Genomic DNA, 17,799 nt, shown 5'->3' on the forward strand with positions numbered 1-17,799 from the left:
GAATAATGGTACTTAGTGTATCAATACAACCCTACATTTGTGCTGGGAAAAGGTGGATCTAACAAAAGTCTAACCAAAACAAAACTTAATAAAAGTCAAAGCTTTTGTTCTAGACACATTATCAAAAGGATGTGTTATTATTATTACATATGTTATTCTTCTTCTGCTTCTTCAAATATTATTATTATTGTTATTATTATTATTGTTGTTGTATTTTATAGCACCATAATATAAAATATGAATAATATCTGCTAACGCTCAAACCCTAAACTCTCCAGCACAGCAGTGTGGGGGTTTACAGAAACGGAGGGAGGGGTACAGAAAGGGAAGTGGTTATATAAAGGGGGAGGGTTACAGACACATGAACAGACAAGCACTCGCGCTTGTATTTCGGTGTTTTGTGAAGATCCACCTTCCATCAGTGTTCGACACTTGAGGAAACTATTCCCTTATGATCTTTAATATTCTATTATATTCTATTATTTATGAAATAATAAAGATGTGAGAAGGTGAAGATGACCTCATCTGCAGCTCTTCTGCTCTTCAGCTTTCTCCAGAATGTGGGTGGAGGTGCTCTTCTGCTCTTCAGCTTTCTCCAGAATGTGGGTGGAGGTGCTCTTCTGCTCTTCAGCTTTCTCCAGAATGTGGGTGGAGGTGCTCTTCTGCTCTTCAGCTTTCTCCTCACTGTGGTTGGAGGTAAGAGCTGGTTTGAGAAGTTTCTCTTCAGCGAGCTGTAAGTAAGGAGGTATCTGGTGTTGAATGTCCAGAACTCAGACAGCAGTAAATGGTGTATGTCTGGTGAACTATACTGGACCTCAAACATAAAAACACTGACCACAGATCTAAATCTCTCGTTTAGTGTCGTTTCAGCTGTTGATGAATCGAGTTTCTGTTCGGTTCATCACTGTGTTTTAGACCAAAGGCAGCATTTCTCCTCATATTTCCACTTATTTCACTTTTAATAAAAGTCAGTGTAAAATATTTAAAAAGTCATTTTGGAGCCTGTCAAAACCAGCAACCATGTTTCTCACTCACTGCCCCCTGTACAGTCCTACATTTACTTTCAATTTGTTCAATTTGTCATTTTACAATACTACCCAAAAGCCACCAAGATATCATGATAAAATATATATATATTTATCATTGAATAATAAAACGATGATATTACACAGGTAAAAGTGATGTTTTGTTCTTTGAATGAAAAACGTCTATGTTGACTCCTCCCACAAAAATGTATTATGCAAATGACCCTGGAGTGCACGAGCAGAGCAGTGTATGATTTGTGATCTGCGTTTGCATGATTAATGCATTCAGAATGTTTAGTAAATAAGTCATGATCGATTGTTATGATTTGTACTTCACCATTAGGTGTTGAATATCTTTGCTCTGCTTACACTCGCTTTTACTGCAGGTTTTACTGAAATTTCCATGAAAGTAACCAACACATTATTTACTACCGTCCCTCTAACGGCTCAGACATTCATTAACACCCTGTTTTACTCCTCTGATTCTCCACAGAGAAACACTCTCTGAACTACCTCTACACTATTCAGTCCAGTCACACTGACAACATCTACAGCTCCACTGCTGTGACGCTGCTGAACCACAAACAGATTGACTTCTACAACAGTTCAGATGAGAGCAGGAGTCGTAAACAGGACTGGATGCAGAGGATTTCAGAGTCGGACTGGAATTCAGGCACTGAGAAGCTGTATTCTGACAGACAATGGATAAATAAGCTCATCAACAAACTGATGAATGAGTTCAGACACAATAAGTCAGGTGAGAAACACTGAACCATTGAACCATTGATTGTTAAAATGAAAGATCTTGAATCCAGAATCTCTGGATCTTGGGTTTATTTACTGTCAGACTAAAGACTAATTAAGAAGCACTGGTGTAAATCACATAAATAGGACAATTTTAACGCCAGTTAAACAGCCAGTCAGCAGTCTAGATTCTGTAGAGAGTTTGGTTATTTGCTTAAAACACTGATTGCTTACATACTGGAATTTGGTATGAAAGAACATAGAATTGTTTGATATTGAATAGAACTAAAGTTGTCAGTATAATAAATGTATTGGGTTCTGATTTGGCCAAACAGTAACATCAGAAGTTCAGGTAACTACCTGTAATGACAAATTCCAGAACTAGAATCTGAATTTAAGCTCCACAATTGAAAACCTCTAACTAAACTGCTGGTTGTAGTGTAACATGTATTTTGATTGATGATTTCAATAAAAACACAATAAAAATATAATCACAGAATCTGTTTGGTGTGAGGGGGGCGTCTTGACAAATGTCTGTATATGACTCTGACTTCAGCTGAGGTGTTTGAAGATGTGTCTGAAGATCTGTGTTGAACTGAATCTGTTCCTCATTTCAGATGGTCATGTTCTTCAGTGGAGGCACGGCTGTGAGGGTGAAGGACATCCTGACGGCTCTGTGACTCTTTTAAACAGTATTAATGATTACGCCTACGATGGAGAAGATCTGATTAGTTTTAACTGCAGCTCTCAGACATGGTCGACCTCAGAGGAGCAGAAGAACAGAGAGAGGGAGGAGAAGTGGAATTCTGACCATCATGTGATTGCTGTTAGGAAATGTGAGCAGTGTGAGGAGATGCTGAAGATGTATTTACAGTACAGTACTACTGACAGCAAACCAAGACAGAGTGAGTATCTGAATACTTACCACAGTTATCCTTTCATCATCATCATCATCATTATCATTCTTCTTTATAGTAGTAATACAGGTATTGGCAGTCATTGGTGCCGTTAAATGTGTGTACCAAGTCCCAAAAGTGTGAAATCACTGTGCAGAAACTAACTGTGTATTGTGGAGAACAGACATATTGTTTATTTCATTTAGTTGCATAATTTAAAAAGTTTACAACAACCTGCATCCACCGACCCCTGATCTGGTGCAATCACGCCATGCTCCGCCCCCAGCTCTAGTCTCATTAGCAGATTATACAATAACATGGATAGAGAAAAAATATACTATATATTTCAATTGTGTCCAAAATACTGTTATAATTTTGAATAATTAGACCAGAACTGTAAATGGAATAATGGTACTTAGTGTATCAATACAATCCTACATTTGTGCTGGGAAAAGGTGGATCTAACAAAAGTCTAACCAAAACAAAACTTAATAAAAGTCAAAGCTTTTGTTCTAGACACATTATCAAAAGAATGTGTTATTATTATTACATATGTTATTCTTCTTCTGCTTCTTCAAATATTATTATTATTGTTGTTGTTGTTGTTGTATTTCATAGCACCATAATATAAAATATGAATAATATCTGTTTACTGTACATTTCTTTAATTTAAATCATTTACACATAAATGGAATGTAGTCTAAAGTAAGTTTAAGTAAGTATTGAGTATTAATTTTAATAAATTTTATTTACAATACATAAAACTTTTATGTGGCACAGATTAATGCTTTTTTAATCACTGAGTGATAAAATAAAAATTGAAATAACAATTATGATGCAGAGGTTCAAAAAGCACTACTGGAATTTACTGCTAAAACTGTATAAACATCACTGTGTCAGAACAGCTCAGTTCATAAACTAGTCATGAAAGTCACATTATTAGATCTGTGTTCTGATTAAAGGCTAAATTGAATGAAACATATTTACACTTATTGTCTTTTTCTCTTCAGCGCCACCTGCTGTTCATATGTTTGCAAAAACATCTGTAAGACACTGGAGTAAGCTGAACCTGACCTGCATGGCCACGGGCTTCTACCCCAAAGACCTGGTGATGAGTGTGAGGAAGTACAGCACTTCACTGCCTGAACATCTGCTGACATCCTCTGGAGTCAGACCCAATGATGATGGAACCTACCAGCTGAGGAAGAGTGTGGAGATCCCGGAGGATGATTATACAGCAGCTTACGACTGTTATGTGTCTCACATCTCCCTCAATGTGGCAGTAATTAAGAACTGGGGTAATTAAATCTGTATCTTCATGCAGTTCTAATCTATCAGAGTTATTACAGTCCTTTACTGAGTGGAATTACTAACTACCCAAAAGTGTATGGGCTTCCTGTAATTCTTTACATTTCTGTAGCAGAAAGGACAGGCCTTGTGGGGATCATTGTAGGAGTTCTTGTTGTGGCAGGTGTGCTGTGTGCTGTCGTTATTGCCCTTAAAAAGTTTGGGATAATTGGTAAGTTGAGCTGTATCATTACAAGCACTCCCTAATTAGTGAAGTAATTGCATTATTATTGGTATTTTTTCTTGGAGAAAGCAGAACGCAGTACATTAAGCTCCATAATGGCTGAATTCTCCTAATCTGCTCACTGCATTTAGTGGATGTATGTATTGTTTAGACATGAAGAATGAAGGTGAATGTAGGCTGGTGTATTTACGTTTTGGTCTTGTGTGGATTTACCAGGTGGAGGACGTCATGGTGGATCACGTTCAGTCAGCAGTGGAAGTTCTCTCAGAAGTTCTAACCCAAGTTCTCAGACGTCTGCAGGTAGCATTTTTCACAAGAAACCTTTTTTGTTTGACCAAAGTTCTCCAATAACTACAGACAGATACAGATATGAATACAGCATACACACACATATGAGAACATGTGTACTCAGAAAAATCTGGAGGTGGGGGAGGATGGAAACTGCTGACCTTTAGAGAACAGAGATTTACTGCAGAGTTAGCTTGAAGTCCCAGGGCTGACTTTTGGGTCTCCTGTTGTAATACACTGTTCATAATTGAATCCAATATAATCACAGATCTCAGAATATTATATGTTGTATTCTGAATAGATACTCATATAAACATACCTTTGTACTGCAAATATGACGAAGGAATGAGTTTATTGGTTAATGCTTTAAAACTGTAAAAAATAATAGTTTTTTTATTATTTAAAACATTTTATTATTTGTGTTTTATTATTAAGAATATATATTATATTATTATTATTATTTCCTCACTGTATTTTCTTATTGCATCATATTCTATCTTCTGCTTTTTTCCAGGCCATGGAATGACAAATGGGACAGCAAACGGCACCAATGGGGAGGCACTCCTGCATGGTAATTATTCATTCATTTAACATTTAAGAGATCTTCAGCAGAGAACAGTATCTTTAAGAGATGCTGTTCAGTTAATTGTCTTTAAAATTAAAGCATAAAAGTCTTCAGTATTTGTATTCGTAAGGGTTCAGTCCACACCACCAGTCACCAGCAGGGGGCCAAGTTGGTGTAGAAAGAAAGCAGCTCTGAAAACTCAATTTCCCAGAAGCCCCAGTGCTGATTACTGCTGATCAGACACACCTGCTGGGCTCGGCATAAAAGAGCTCCCAAACTGCGGCTTAGTGCTGTGCCTTTGTAGAGGGGCAGATGGTAGAGTGGTAAAGAGAGAACTAGAGAACTAGAGAAGAAGTAAAGGAAAGGAAGCAAGTGGAGTGAATTTGTAATTCAGGAGTGAAGCTCTGGGTTTAAGGTGTGAGCTGAACCAAGGTCTCAGTTTAGTTATTTATCTCCCTGTTTAAAATAAATTAATAAACCAGGAGCTCTGCTCGTGGGACCATCACCCCCCACCCCCCATCCCCCTGCCTCATCCCGTATCAGTATTTTTGTGCTGGGAATGAGAGTTATTGCTGCATCATATTCCATTTCATGCTGTTTTCCAGAACAAGAAAACAATTATAAGACAGCAAACGGCTCCAACAGGGAGCTCCTACCACACAGTAAGTGCTGCTTATGCTTCCATTACAGTAACTTTATTAATATGCAGATTTGCAGTGGGTCTGTTCACCACAGTTTACACACTGATCTACCAAAATGAGAAGAGTTGTGTTTAAGGAATTGCTGAAGTTCTCCACAAGTTTATGGTGAAGCTAAGAAACCTAATGGTCTGTTTTACTGTAAACAGAGAGTGAGCCTTTTAACTCTTTAAACAAAGTTCAGGAAGATGGAGTTGTGTTTCTGGATGTTCAGAACTTCAGTTACTGTTTTTCCTTTTTTCCTTAATTTTTATTCTCCTTCTTTTCTGCTACTCTCAAGGTAATGGAGCCAGTAATGGGGCAGCGAATGGTTTCAGTGGAGCTGACCATTAATCATCTATGACCAGCAAGCTGTGAAACATGTTACTGAAAAGATTTTTTAAGCATTTTACTGTAGATTTATATTTTTGAGAGTCACTCCATCTGTTGCTCGAGAATGGAGATTGATTGAGATGAATTGCTGTTGAGCAATAATCTGCTGATCTATCATCTATGACCAGCAAGCTGTGAAACATGTTCCTGAAAAGATTTGAGTATTTTACTGTACTTTTCTAATATGATGGTCATTTATTAGACATTTATTTTTACCTTGAACACTCATCTGCAGCAGACCTGGGTGACATGTGACCACCCAACAGCTTATAAATGCCCCTCAACAATCCACTGTTTTACCAGTAAAACTGTTAAATATTACATATTTCCCTGCCATCCAATGAAAAACATGAATCTCCATTTTTATCAGTTTTTATTTTTCACCATGGTTTGAACCCTGTAGCTGCTTCTGTACACTGTACAAATAATTCAGGAGGAACAGACCAACATAAATGCTTGAAATTCCTTGGAAAAAGCTCTTATCTGACTCTAGTTTGACTTATTTGAAAATCACCAGATTGGAGATACATGATTTTCACTGGACAGCGACAGGATGTCATTTAACATGAATTTTATTTGAGTCTAGAATAATTATTAATCAGCTTACTTTTCCAATACAATATCAGCTTTAAGCATCGTCAGTGTCTGACTATATCACCCAGGCCTGTTCTGCAGTCCTCAGTTTTATTGAATATTTATGTGAAAAAGCACAACAAGCTAAAAGTGTACTCTGTTTACAGATGACTGATTTACCTGTTTAAAATCATAATTTTAACATAATCCAAAGGATTCTTCTTCTCAAACTTTCCATTACTTTTAGATTAGTTGTCTTTTTTTTAAGCCATATATTCAAATTCAAAACACAAAGATGGAAACGAATGGCTGTAACTGAAGGAATTATGGGAGATTATGTCCTAATGGCACATCATCATTACACCAGGCCTAGCCGTTCATTTCCATCTTTATGTTTGATTGTAACAAGTCAAGTCAAGTCAAGTCAAGTCAAATTTATTTGTATAGCGCTTTTTACAACTGTTGTCGTCACAAAGCAGCTTTACATAATTATTACTTAATAAAGAACAGAGACAGAGAAGAAAGAAGAAATAACATGAAGCGTCAAAGACCCCCGTGAGCAGCCAACGGCGACAGTGGCAAGGAAAAACTCCCTCAGAGCTGGAGGAAGAAACCTTGGGAGGAACCAAGACTCACAAGGGGGACCCATCCTCCTCTGGCCAGACTGTTTTAAACATTAATGATAAAAATTACCAAACCAGGTACAACAGAAAGTTAATAGTTGTGATATTAATAGTGTCAGACAGGCACGAGTCCATCTAGGTTTCAGCACGGCCACCAAACAGGCAGCAGCGGCTGGCGGGTGAGCCATGGGTGGTGGCGGGTTGGGGGGGGGGGGGACCCGCTGGCTGGACTGGTAGGTGGCAGCTGGTTAGATGCAGGTAGAGGGGACCTCAGCGGGCAATCTTCCTGCAGATCGGGCTGGGTGGCCATTTACTCGGGGAAGGTAAAGAGAGAGAAGTTAGTTCTAAGAGGAATTTTATGGAGTGCAGAGAATGTTGATCATCAGCATCTGGGTATGTCTGATGACTCCGGCAGGTCTGATTATCACAGCATAATTAAAAGGAGAGAGCCAGAAGGTAACACGGACACGGGCGTACCCTGAGAACACCAGCATCTATCTGCTCCACCGTCAACAAACCTGAGTGATCGCGTGTAAGCAGCGAGACGACAGCTCCAGCATCTCAGAGTACTACAATTCCCTGGGTCCGCGAACCCCTGGACCTGCAGCCCTTATCTAAGAAACATTAATGACCAAAAGCTAAACTAAACATATAAGTTTTCAGTTTAGATTTAAAGATTGAGACTGTGTCTGAATCCCGAACATTATCTGGAAGGTTATTCCAGGGCTGGGGGGCTTTATAGGAAAAGGATCTTCCCCCTGCTGAGGTTTTCTGAATTTTGGGAATGCGTAAGAGGCCAGCACCCTGAGATCTAAGTAGTCTTGATGGTTCGTAATATACTATAAGATCCTGCAGGTACTCAGGAGCGAGGCCATGTAGGGCTTTATATGTTAATAAAAGAATTTTGTATTCAATACGGAATTTAACTGGGAGCCAATGAAGTGCTGATAGAACTGGACTGATATGGTCAAATTTTCTAGTTTTAGTAAGGACCCTGGCTGCAGCATTTTGCACCAGCTGAAGTTTATTGAGGTTCCTGCTGGAACAACCTGACAGTAACGCATTACAGTAATCTAGCCTTGAGGTAATAAAAGCATGTACTAGCTTTTCTGCGTCTTGTAGTGATAAGGAGTTTCTTAGTTTGGAGATGTTCCTAAGCTGCATAAAGGCTGTTCTACTAATATTAGCTATATGTTGCTCAAATGATAAATCTGAGTCGAATGTGACGCCAAGATTTTTAGCTGCTAAACCAGGAATGATGGGAGAATCTGCCAAGTCTAACATTAAGTCTGATAGTTTATTTCTAGAGTCTTTTGGACCTAAAAGGAGAACTTCGGTTTTGTCACTGTTAAGGAGAAGGAAGTTATGTGACATCCAGAGTTTTATATCCTTTACACAGTCCTCCATTTTCTGTAATCTAAATTTATCGTCAGGTTTGGCTGATATATAGAGCTGTGTGTCATCTGCATAGAAGTGGAAATTAACGCCATGTCTGCTTATAACTGAGCCCAGTGGTAACATGTATAATGTAAATAATAGTGGTCCTAAAATAGAGCCTTGAGGAACTCCATATCTTACTTCTGCGTAGTTTGAAGATAAATCGTTAATCTTTACAAATTGGAGGCGTCCCGTTAGATATGATTGGAACCATGATAGGGCTGTCCCTGTGATTCCAACCATTTTCTCTAATCTTTCTAGTAATATAGAATGATCTATTGTATCAAAGGCTGCACTAAGGTCTAGTAGGACTAATAAAGATACGTAGCCTTGATCAGAGGCAAGAAGGAGATCATTCGTAATCTTCACTAGGGCTGTCTCTGTGCTGTGATTGAGTCTAAATCCAGACTGGAATTTCTCATACATGTCATTTTTACTCAGGTATAAGCAGAGTTGTTGGGCCACAGCTTTTTCTAATATCTTAGATACGAATGTTAAGTTTGAGATGGGTCTATAATTAGATAATACGCTAGGATCAAGATTTGGTTTTTTGATTAAAGGTTTTATAACTGCTATTTTAAGGGTTTGGGGTACATGCCCAAGGCTAAGGGATGAATTTACAATTGTTAAAAGAGGTCCAATTATAATTGGGAGAATTTCTTTTAGCAATTTAGAGGGAATCGGGTCGAGTGTACATGTTGTACAATTAGCTGAGGATATAATTTTTTCTAGTTCTGGCTGTGGAAGTGGGTAGAAGGCTTCCAGCCTTTGTTCTACAACTAAGTTTTGTTCTAAAGCAACTAAATCAGGTGATGGCCATGTTTGATTTAATAAGCAGGGTTGGATTTGTTGTCTAATATTTTCTATTTTATTATTAAAATAGTCCATAAAAACATGACTAGTTAAAGATGTTGGGATCTGGGGTTGAGTATCTGCCTGGCTTTTAGTAAGTTTAGAGATCTCATTAAAAAGAACTCTGGGATTGTTTTTGTTTTTCTCGATCAGCGAGGCCAGATACGCTGAGCGAGCTTTAATGAGAGTCTTTCTATATTGACTAAGGCTGTCCTTCCACGCAGAGTGGAACACCTCTAGTTTGGTCGTCCGCCATTTACGCCCTAGTTTCCGCACTGTTTGTTTTAAGGTACGAGTTTGATCACTGTACCACGGTGCGAGCCTTTACTGCCTCCTCATTTTATTTTTGAACGGTGCTACTTTGTCTAAGGTTGATCGGAGGGTATTCTCTAGATCGTTTGTTAATTTGACAAGCTCCGTTTGGTCTGACGGAGTGTAAGCCAAGCAGTCTCTGAACTCTCGCTGGGAAGTTCGCTGGAGTCCAATGTAGTCCAGGATGTGTTATTATTATTACATATGTTATTCCTCTTCTGCTTCTTCAAATATTATTATTATTATTGTTGTTGTTGTTGTATTTCATAGCACCATAATATAAAATATGAATAATATCTGCTAACGCTCAAACCCTAAAGTCTCCAGCACAGCAGTGTGGGGGGTTTACAGACAGGGAAGTGGTTAGAGAAAGGGAAGTGGTTACAGACACATGAACAGACATTTTGTGAAGATCCACCCTCCATCAGTGTTCGACGCTTGAGGAAACTATTATGATCTATTATATTCTATTATATTCTATTATTTATGAAAAAGAGGGAGTGAGAAGGTGAAGATGACCTCATCTAAAGCTCTTCTGCTGTTCAGCTTTCTCCAGACTGTGGTTGGAGGTAAGAGCTGGTTTGAGAAGTTTCTCTTCAGCGAGCTGTAAGTAAGGAGGTATCTGGTGTTGAATGTCCAGAACTCAGACAGCAGTAAATGGTGTATGTTTGGTGTACTATACTGGACCTCAAACATAAAAACACTGACCACAGATCTAAATCTCTCGTTTAGTGTCGTTTCAGCTGTTGATGAATCGAGTTTCTGTTCGGTTCATCACTGTGTTTTAGACCAAAGGCAGCATTTCTCCTCATATTTCCACATATTTCACTTTTAATAAAAGTCAGTGTAAAATATTTAAAAAGTCATTTTGGAGCCTGTCAAAACCAGCAACCATGTTTCTCACTCACTGCCCCCTGTACAGTCCTACATTTACTTTCAATTAGTTCAATTTGTAGTTTTACAATACTACCCAAAAGCCACCAAGATATCACGATAAAATATATATATATTTAACATTGAATAATAAAACGATGATATTACACAGGTAAAAGTGATGTTTTGTTCTTTGAGTGAAAAACGTCTATGTTGACTCCTCCCACAAAAATGTATTATGCAAATGACCCTGGAGTGCACGAGCAGAGCAGTGTATGATTTGTGATCTGCGTTTGCATGATTAATGCATTCAGAATGTTTAGTAAATAAGTCATGATCGATTGTTATGATTTGTACTTCACCATTAGGTGTTGAATATCTTTGCTCTGCTTACACTCGCTTTTACTGCAGGTTTTACTGAAATTTCCATGAAAGTAACCAACACATTATTTACTACCGTCCCTCTAACGGCTCAGACATTCATTAACACCCTGTTTTACTCCTCTGATTCTCCACAGAGAAACACTCTCTGAACTACCTCTACACTATTCAGTCCAGTCACACTGACAACATCTACAGCTCCACTGCTGTGACGCTGCTGAACCACAAACAGATTGACTTCTACAACAGTTCAGATGAGAGCAGGAGTCGTAAACAGGGCTGGATGCAGAGGATTTCAGAGTCGGACTGGAATTCAGGCACTGAGAAGCTGGATTATGACAGACAATGGATAAATAAGCTCATCAACAGACTGATGAAGGAGTTCAGACACAATAAGTCAGGTGAGAAACACTGAACCATTGAACCATTGCAGAATAGCTTTTACTGGATGATGTTGATTGTTAAAATGAAAGATCTTGAATCCAGAATCTCTGGGTCTTGGGTTTATTTACTGTCAGACTAAAGACTAATCAAGAAGCACTGGTGTAAATCACATAAATAGGACAATTTTAACGCCAGTTAAACAGCCAGTCAGCAGTCTAGATTCTGTAGAGAGTTTGGTTATTTGCTTAAAACACTGATTGCTTACATACTGGAATTTGGTATGAAAGAACATAGAATTGTTTGATATTGAATAGAACTAAAGTTGTCAGTATAATAAATGTATTGGGTTCTGATTTGGCCAAACAGTAACATCAGAAGTTCAGTAATGACAAATTCCAGAACTAGAATCTGAATTTAAGCTCCACAATTGAAAACCTCTAACTAAACTGCTGGTTGTAGTGTAACATGTATTTTGATTGATGATTTCAATAAAAACACAATAAAAATATAATCACAGAATCTGTTTGGTGTGAGGGGGACGTCTTGACAAATGTCTGTATATGACTCCGACTTCAGCTGAGGTGTTTGAAGATGTGTCTGAAGATCTGTGTTGAACTGAATCTGTTCCTCATTTCAGATGGTCATGTTCTTCAGTGGAGGCACGGCTGTGAGGGTGAAGGACATCCTGACGGCTCTGTGACTCTTTTAAACAGTATTAATGATTACGCCTACGATGGAGAAGATCTGATTAGTTTTAACTGCAGCTCTCAGACATGGTCGACCTCAGAGGAGCAGAAGAACAGAAAGAGGGAGGAGAAGTGGAAATTTGACCATCATGTGATTGCTGTTAGGAAATGTGAGCAGTGTGAGGAGATGCTGAAGATGTATTTACAGTACAGTACTACTGACAGCAAACCAAGACAGAGTGAGTATCTGAATACTTACCACAGTTATCCTTTCATCATCATCATCATCATCGTTCTTTATAGTAGTAATACAGGTATTGGCAGTCATTGGTGCCGTTAAATGTGTGTACCAAGTCCCAAAAGTGTGAACTCACTGTGCAGAAACTAACTGTGTATTGTGGAGAACAGACATATTGTTTATTTAATTTAGTTGCATAATTTAAAAAGTTTACAACAACCTGCATCCACCGACCCCTGATCTGGTGCAATCACGCCATGCTCCGCCCCCAGCTCTAGTCTCATTAGCAGATTATACAATAACATGGATAGAGAAAAAATATACTATATATTTCAATTGTGTCCAAAATACTATTATAATTTTGAATAATTAGACCAGAACTGTAAATTGAATAATGGCACTTAGTGTATCAATACAACCCTACATTTGTGCTGGGAAAAGGTGGATCTAACAAAAGTCTAACCAAAACAAAACTTAATAAAAGTCAAAGCTTTTGTTCTAGACACATTATCAAAAGAATGTGTTATTATTATTACATATGTTATTCTTCTTCTGCTTCTTCAAATATTATTATTATTGCTGTTGTTGTTGTATTTCATAGCACCATAATATAAAATATGAATAATATCTGTTTACTGTACATTTCTTTAATTTAAATCCTTTACACATAAATGGAATGTAGTCTAAAGTAAGTTTAAGTAACTATTGAGTATTAATTTTAATACATTTTATTTACAGTACACAAAACTTTTATGTGGCACAGATTAATGCTTTTTTAATCACTGAGTGATAAAATTAAATTTGAAATAATAATTATGATGCAGAGGTTCAAAAAGCACTACTGGAATTTACTGCTAAAACTGTATAAACATCACTGTGTCAGAACAGCTCAGTTCATAAACTAGTCATGAAAGTCACATTATTAGATCTGTGTTCTGATTAAAGGCTAAATTGAATGAAACATATTTACACTTATTGTCTTTTTCTCTTCAGCGCCACCTGCTGTTCATATGTTTGCAAAAACATCTGTAAGACACTGGAGTAAGCTGAACCTGACCTGCATGGCCACGGGCTTCTACCCCAAAGACCTGGTGATGAGTGTGAGGAAGTACAGCACTTCACTTCCTGAACATCTGCTGACATCCTCTGGAGTCAGACCCAATGATGATGGAACCTACCAGCTGAGGAAGAGTGTGGAGATCCCGGAGGATGATTATACAGCAGATTACAACTGTTATGTGTCTCACATCTCCCTCAATGTGGCAGTAATTAAGAACTGGGGTAATTATAACCATGACATTTATTTCCGTGGACACTGTTTGACAGACACTGTTATTTTTACTCTTCAGAACAGCTAACGCTCCAACCCTGAGCTCTCCAGCACAGCAGTGTTAGTTAGCTTTGTCTGTTCAGTCTAAATACGGGGAAAATCTGATTTCAGAGGACATTTGGTCTGAGAACAGAGATTCTGATGTAGAGAAGCCAAGAAGTTTTCAGAACTACTGTTCTGGGCTTTCAGTGTGAAGATGGCCTGCACACTAGCCAGAAGCTAGCATATCAGTCACAATATAATATAATACAGTTTATTATAATACGATACACTGAATCAGAATCACTGTACTGTTTATTACATTATAATTAAATGTGTTTAATATACTGTATTATATTTTCAGTCAGTTTTACTGAAGCTTCTTGTTTGTTTGTGTTTTTAAGATGGAAACTGCAATAACTGCTCAAACAAGAAAGCTTTCATTATTGGAGGTGCACTAGGGGGCGTGGTGATCCTGCTGTGTGTGCTGGGACTGATCCTCTGGGTTCTGAAAAAGAAAAAGAAAACGAAAAGAAAAGTCTGTAAGTAGAGCTGCTTTATTACTGATCCTCCATCTATTCTTCAGTAGTTCTGTTCTGAAGGATCATATTCTGCTGTGTCTTTGAAGAAGAAAGGGTTCATTTCTAATGAATGTTTGTGTAATTATTAAAAGATTAAGGGAAAAGCTGGTGAGAATACTGTACTCAGTCCATACATCTAATACACCTAAACACATAAAATAATCATAAGTCTGATAAACATTAATCTCACTGTAAGATTGCTTTAAGAATATTGAGTGTTTAACTTTTGTATTTCTATACTTGTTTTAGTAAAAGTCATTTTCCATTTTCAGATCATTTAACTTGTTCTAAGCATTCTATCTTGAAAAAGGCAAAATTACCTGCCTGTGGAAACAGTGTGTAAGACAGTGTGTTGTTGCAGGAATATGAGATAAGTAAAATAATGCAGTAGACAGAGCTTCCCAGTTTACAGTGCCCCACATAACTAGGAACATTCGAATCACCCCATTGGCTGTAGCTAATATCGGAGACCCCTAATATCGGTAATATATAAGTTTCTACAGGTAGGTGAGAGTGTATTTGGATTGTAATTGGACACTAATTATGAGTTTTAGAAAAGTGCTGTGGTTTCACACACACCTGGAAGTGTTTGGTGATTTATATTAATCTATCATAAATATAAAATCACATTTGAAAATCACATCTGCTGTTTTGTAGAGGCTGAATGTGGTGACTATGGTATCACTGCAGCGTCTGTGATGTACAGTTTAAGCCAGTTACTACACTGTTATAGGAGAAATGACAAGTTACAGTACATAATTAATACTTGAAATATGATTTGTCTATTAATTAAATCCACATGACACACAGTGGCTGTCTGTTTCTGTTCACTGCAGCTCTGCATTGAGATGTAGGGGATTATTACTGTAAAAGGTTATATAGTATAACTGTAATCTACACTATTATGATTAAACTTTGGCAGTTAATCAGTTCACATGCATGCAGCAGTGTGGGAGAGATCTGTACAGATCACGGATCAACTACGATCTGTTACACCACTAATAAAGATATGTACATGCAATTCTTCCTCAGCAAGAAGGATAAAAAAGTTTCCTCTTCACAATAGAAATCATAAATCAGCATTTATGATGAGAATCTAATAATGTAGGGCAGGATGATAGAGGTCATTTTGCCTCATGTCTTTTTATCCAGGCAGTGCGCTGCACCACAGTTCTGCTCTAATCACATGTTAATCAGTGTTTCATTTAATATCACACTTTAGATTAACTGACCACAGACTGTTTCAGATCAGATTTCTGATTGAACTAAACCACAGTCATTCAGTTCATGTACTAAATTCAGAGCTGATCATCATTTCATCAGGAGAAAAAAGGGAAGGAATGGGTTTATCCTAAAGAGCTTCCTGCCTTGATTTGTTCAGAAATCCAAACACAGTGTAGGAGTTAATGGTCTGTTCTGTTCATCTTCTGCTCCTCTGCTATTTTCCAGATGTTGATTCCAGTCAACTACACAGAGAACGGAGATGGTGGTAGTATGTGATACCTGGGCTCAGCACGCTGCCACTGTTGGGTCCTTGAGCAAGGTCATTCATCCTCTCTGCTCCCCAGGCACTGTGGAATACAGAAGCTCATTTATAAATGTATTTTTTCTTGTTTGTTAATCCTTGTATTAAGTTTTAGGTCAATTTGACCCTACACTCGGTAGTGCGCCCTCCCACAGGGCGATTCCGAGCCGCCGCCCACAGGCCCAAATAAGGACCTCCTGTTTGTATCATTTATGTTCATTTGGTGCATGTGTTACACCTGGGACTGGGGGTACCTAAGGAGTCTCGACACCACCACTTCAGGACACCCTGAGGTTCCTCGTAGGTTTTAGGTGTGTTTAGGTCAGCTCCGGTGCTTTACCCACGTTCAGAAGCATTCATTGAATCAACATAATAAATGAATTAGCCTTTTATTACATTTGTTCACCATATCATTTCTAAAAAATGGTTGGATGGGGGGATGAAAAACGAGAAATACAAACAACTTAGTCCACTCAGTCAACCTACAGCAGTTTAGCTCCACCCACTCAGCCTACAGCAGTTTAGCCCCACCCACTCAGCCTACAGCAGTTTAGCCCCACCCATTCTGACTAGGACTGAGTCAGGTTACACTGAATATTTCAGCAGGTCCTGCCAGGCTTGGAACACAGATCTGCAACAAACAAACAAACAAACAAACAAAACAACAGAACAGAACATTAAGAATAAAGACGTTAAGAATAAATGATCAATTTCCACTCAATTCAAAAACCGCCTTTAAAAATAAACAGTGCATCATAATTAATAAATAAATAAATAGAACTGAATGAATAATTGAAAGCTAAGTGATTTAAGCTGGCTCCTCTGTTGTGCACAGAGCTGCTGAGAGTCTCACAGTGTTGGTTTATCAAACACCCAGGTAAGCTCCACACACCTGAGCTCTGCTCTTACCTGCTTCAGACACCGAGGAGAAGCTCCCGGATGAGTTTCCAGGTGGAGTAAAGAGGAGGGTGGAGGTTCAGGGGGCTGTTTGCTCGCTGCTTTCACCACATGTGCTGCGGTTGGTGGCAAAATTCGGTTAGTCTGGTCTGCTGAGCAAAATAATGACAGATCAACGTCGCCACCTCCTGGTACGGAGTGGGAATGACACGCAGCTTCCAGCTTCAGCTTCTGAGGCTCGTTCAGTTGGATGATTCTGGCGGTTTGGGCTTATTTTTGTATGTAAATGACATAAATCTATATTACACTCTATTCATCAATATAGATATATTGTTTTATGTTTGTTACATTTGTTGCTATTTTGGGCTTAACTGAAATGTAAAATGAATGAATAATAAATTATTTTAACATTAAAAACATTGATTTTATTGTGTTTAAGTGCAGTAAAATGAGAGAAAAATATGTATAAAATAACTACTGTATGTTATATTATTGTTATAGTATTGTATTGTTAGTCTATGTCTCTCACCCACGCTCTCTCAGTTTGTCTACGCGTGGGCGTGTCCATGACGGTAGACCAGCGCTTATGGAGACCCAGGCTGCTGAGGGGGCGCGAGACCCTTCAGCCGCCGACGCCGAGGCCGGCCCCCACTGAGGGGCCACTCGGCTTGGTGAACAAAGGTAGATGAGTTTTCCCCCAGGGGCCAGCTGACCACAGGCTACTGCAGCGATGTGGTCGCCGGCCTCCTGCTTCAGGTGACTCACTTAGTAGGCGGCCTACGTTCGACCCCTGCTCTACCTCAACCCCTCATTACAGCTGTACTCTATGGAGACAATTCCACTGTCCTCTGTCTGTACACTCTATTATAGAGCCTCTATATATTACTATATTACTCTATTATAGACTCTATATTACTATATTATAGACTCTATACACTCTATTATAGACTCTATACACTCTATTATAGACTCTATACACTCTATTATAGACTCTATACACTCTATTATA

At 38.4% G+C, this 17,799-nt stretch overlaps 2 protein-coding genes and 1 long non-coding RNA gene across 3 annotated transcripts; all 3 read left to right on the forward strand.

Annotated features, from left to right (window-relative positions):
* Positions 1 to 471: 471 nt before the first annotated feature.
* Positions 472 to 3,971, forward strand: LOC140549743 (zinc-alpha-2-glycoprotein-like). The gene is made up of 4 exons (XM_072673487.1): positions 472 to 696; positions 1,519 to 1,782; positions 2,387 to 2,674; positions 3,676 to 3,971. The coding sequence occupies exons 1-4, from the start codon at positions 516 to 518 to the stop codon at positions 3,969 to 3,971; spliced, it is 1,029 nt and encodes a 342-aa protein (XP_072529588.1). The 5' UTR covers positions 472 to 515.
* Positions 3,972 to 4,415: 444 nt separating this feature from the next.
* LOC140549548 (uncharacterized) lies at positions 4,416 to 5,715 on the forward strand. The gene is made up of 3 exons (XR_011978999.1): positions 4,416 to 4,496; positions 4,999 to 5,055; positions 5,655 to 5,715. It is a non-coding gene; the product is annotated as an uncharacterized lncRNA (long non-coding RNA).
* A 4,608-nt stretch (positions 5,716 to 10,323) lies between these two features.
* On the forward strand, positions 10,324 to 16,288 carry LOC140549547 (zinc-alpha-2-glycoprotein-like). Its single transcript, XM_072673279.1, has 6 exons — positions 10,324 to 10,485; positions 11,308 to 11,571; positions 12,192 to 12,479; positions 13,472 to 13,759; positions 14,192 to 14,329; positions 15,818 to 16,288. Exons 1-6 carry the CDS (start codon positions 10,431 to 10,433, stop codon positions 15,859 to 15,861), a joined length of 1,077 nt encoding a protein of 358 aa, XP_072529380.1. The 5' UTR covers positions 10,324 to 10,430; the 3' UTR covers positions 15,862 to 16,288.
* Positions 16,289 to 17,799: the final 1,511 nt, after the last annotated feature.

The sequence above is a fragment of the Salminus brasiliensis genome, chromosome 2 (genome assembly GCF_030463535.1).
Source record: "Salminus brasiliensis chromosome 2, fSalBra1.hap2, whole genome shotgun sequence".
Taxonomy (NCBI): Eukaryota; Metazoa; Chordata; class Actinopteri; order Characiformes; family Bryconidae; genus Salminus; species Salminus brasiliensis.

Coding starts and splice junctions, on each gene's coding strand:
- LOC140549743 (XM_072673487.1), top strand. CDS start 516: ATGACCTCATCTGCAGCTCTTCTGCTCTTCAGCTTTCTCCAGAATGTG. Junction 1,783..2,386: donor GTTCAGACACAATAAGTCAG/GTGAGAAACACT, acceptor TCCTCATTTCAG/ATGGTCATGTTCTTCAGTGG. Junction 2,675..3,675: donor TGACAGCAAACCAAGACAGA/GTGAGTATCTGA, acceptor TTTTCTCTTCAG/CGCCACCTGCTGTTCATATG.
- LOC140549547 (XM_072673279.1), top strand. CDS start 10,431: ATGACCTCATCTAAAGCTCTTCTGCTGTTCAGCTTTCTCCAGACTGTG. Junction 10,486..11,307: donor TCTCCAGACTGTGGTTGGAG/GTAAGAGCTGGT, acceptor GATTCTCCACAG/AGAAACACTCTCTGAACTAC. Junction 11,572..12,191: donor GTTCAGACACAATAAGTCAG/GTGAGAAACACT, acceptor TCCTCATTTCAG/ATGGTCATGTTCTTCAGTGG.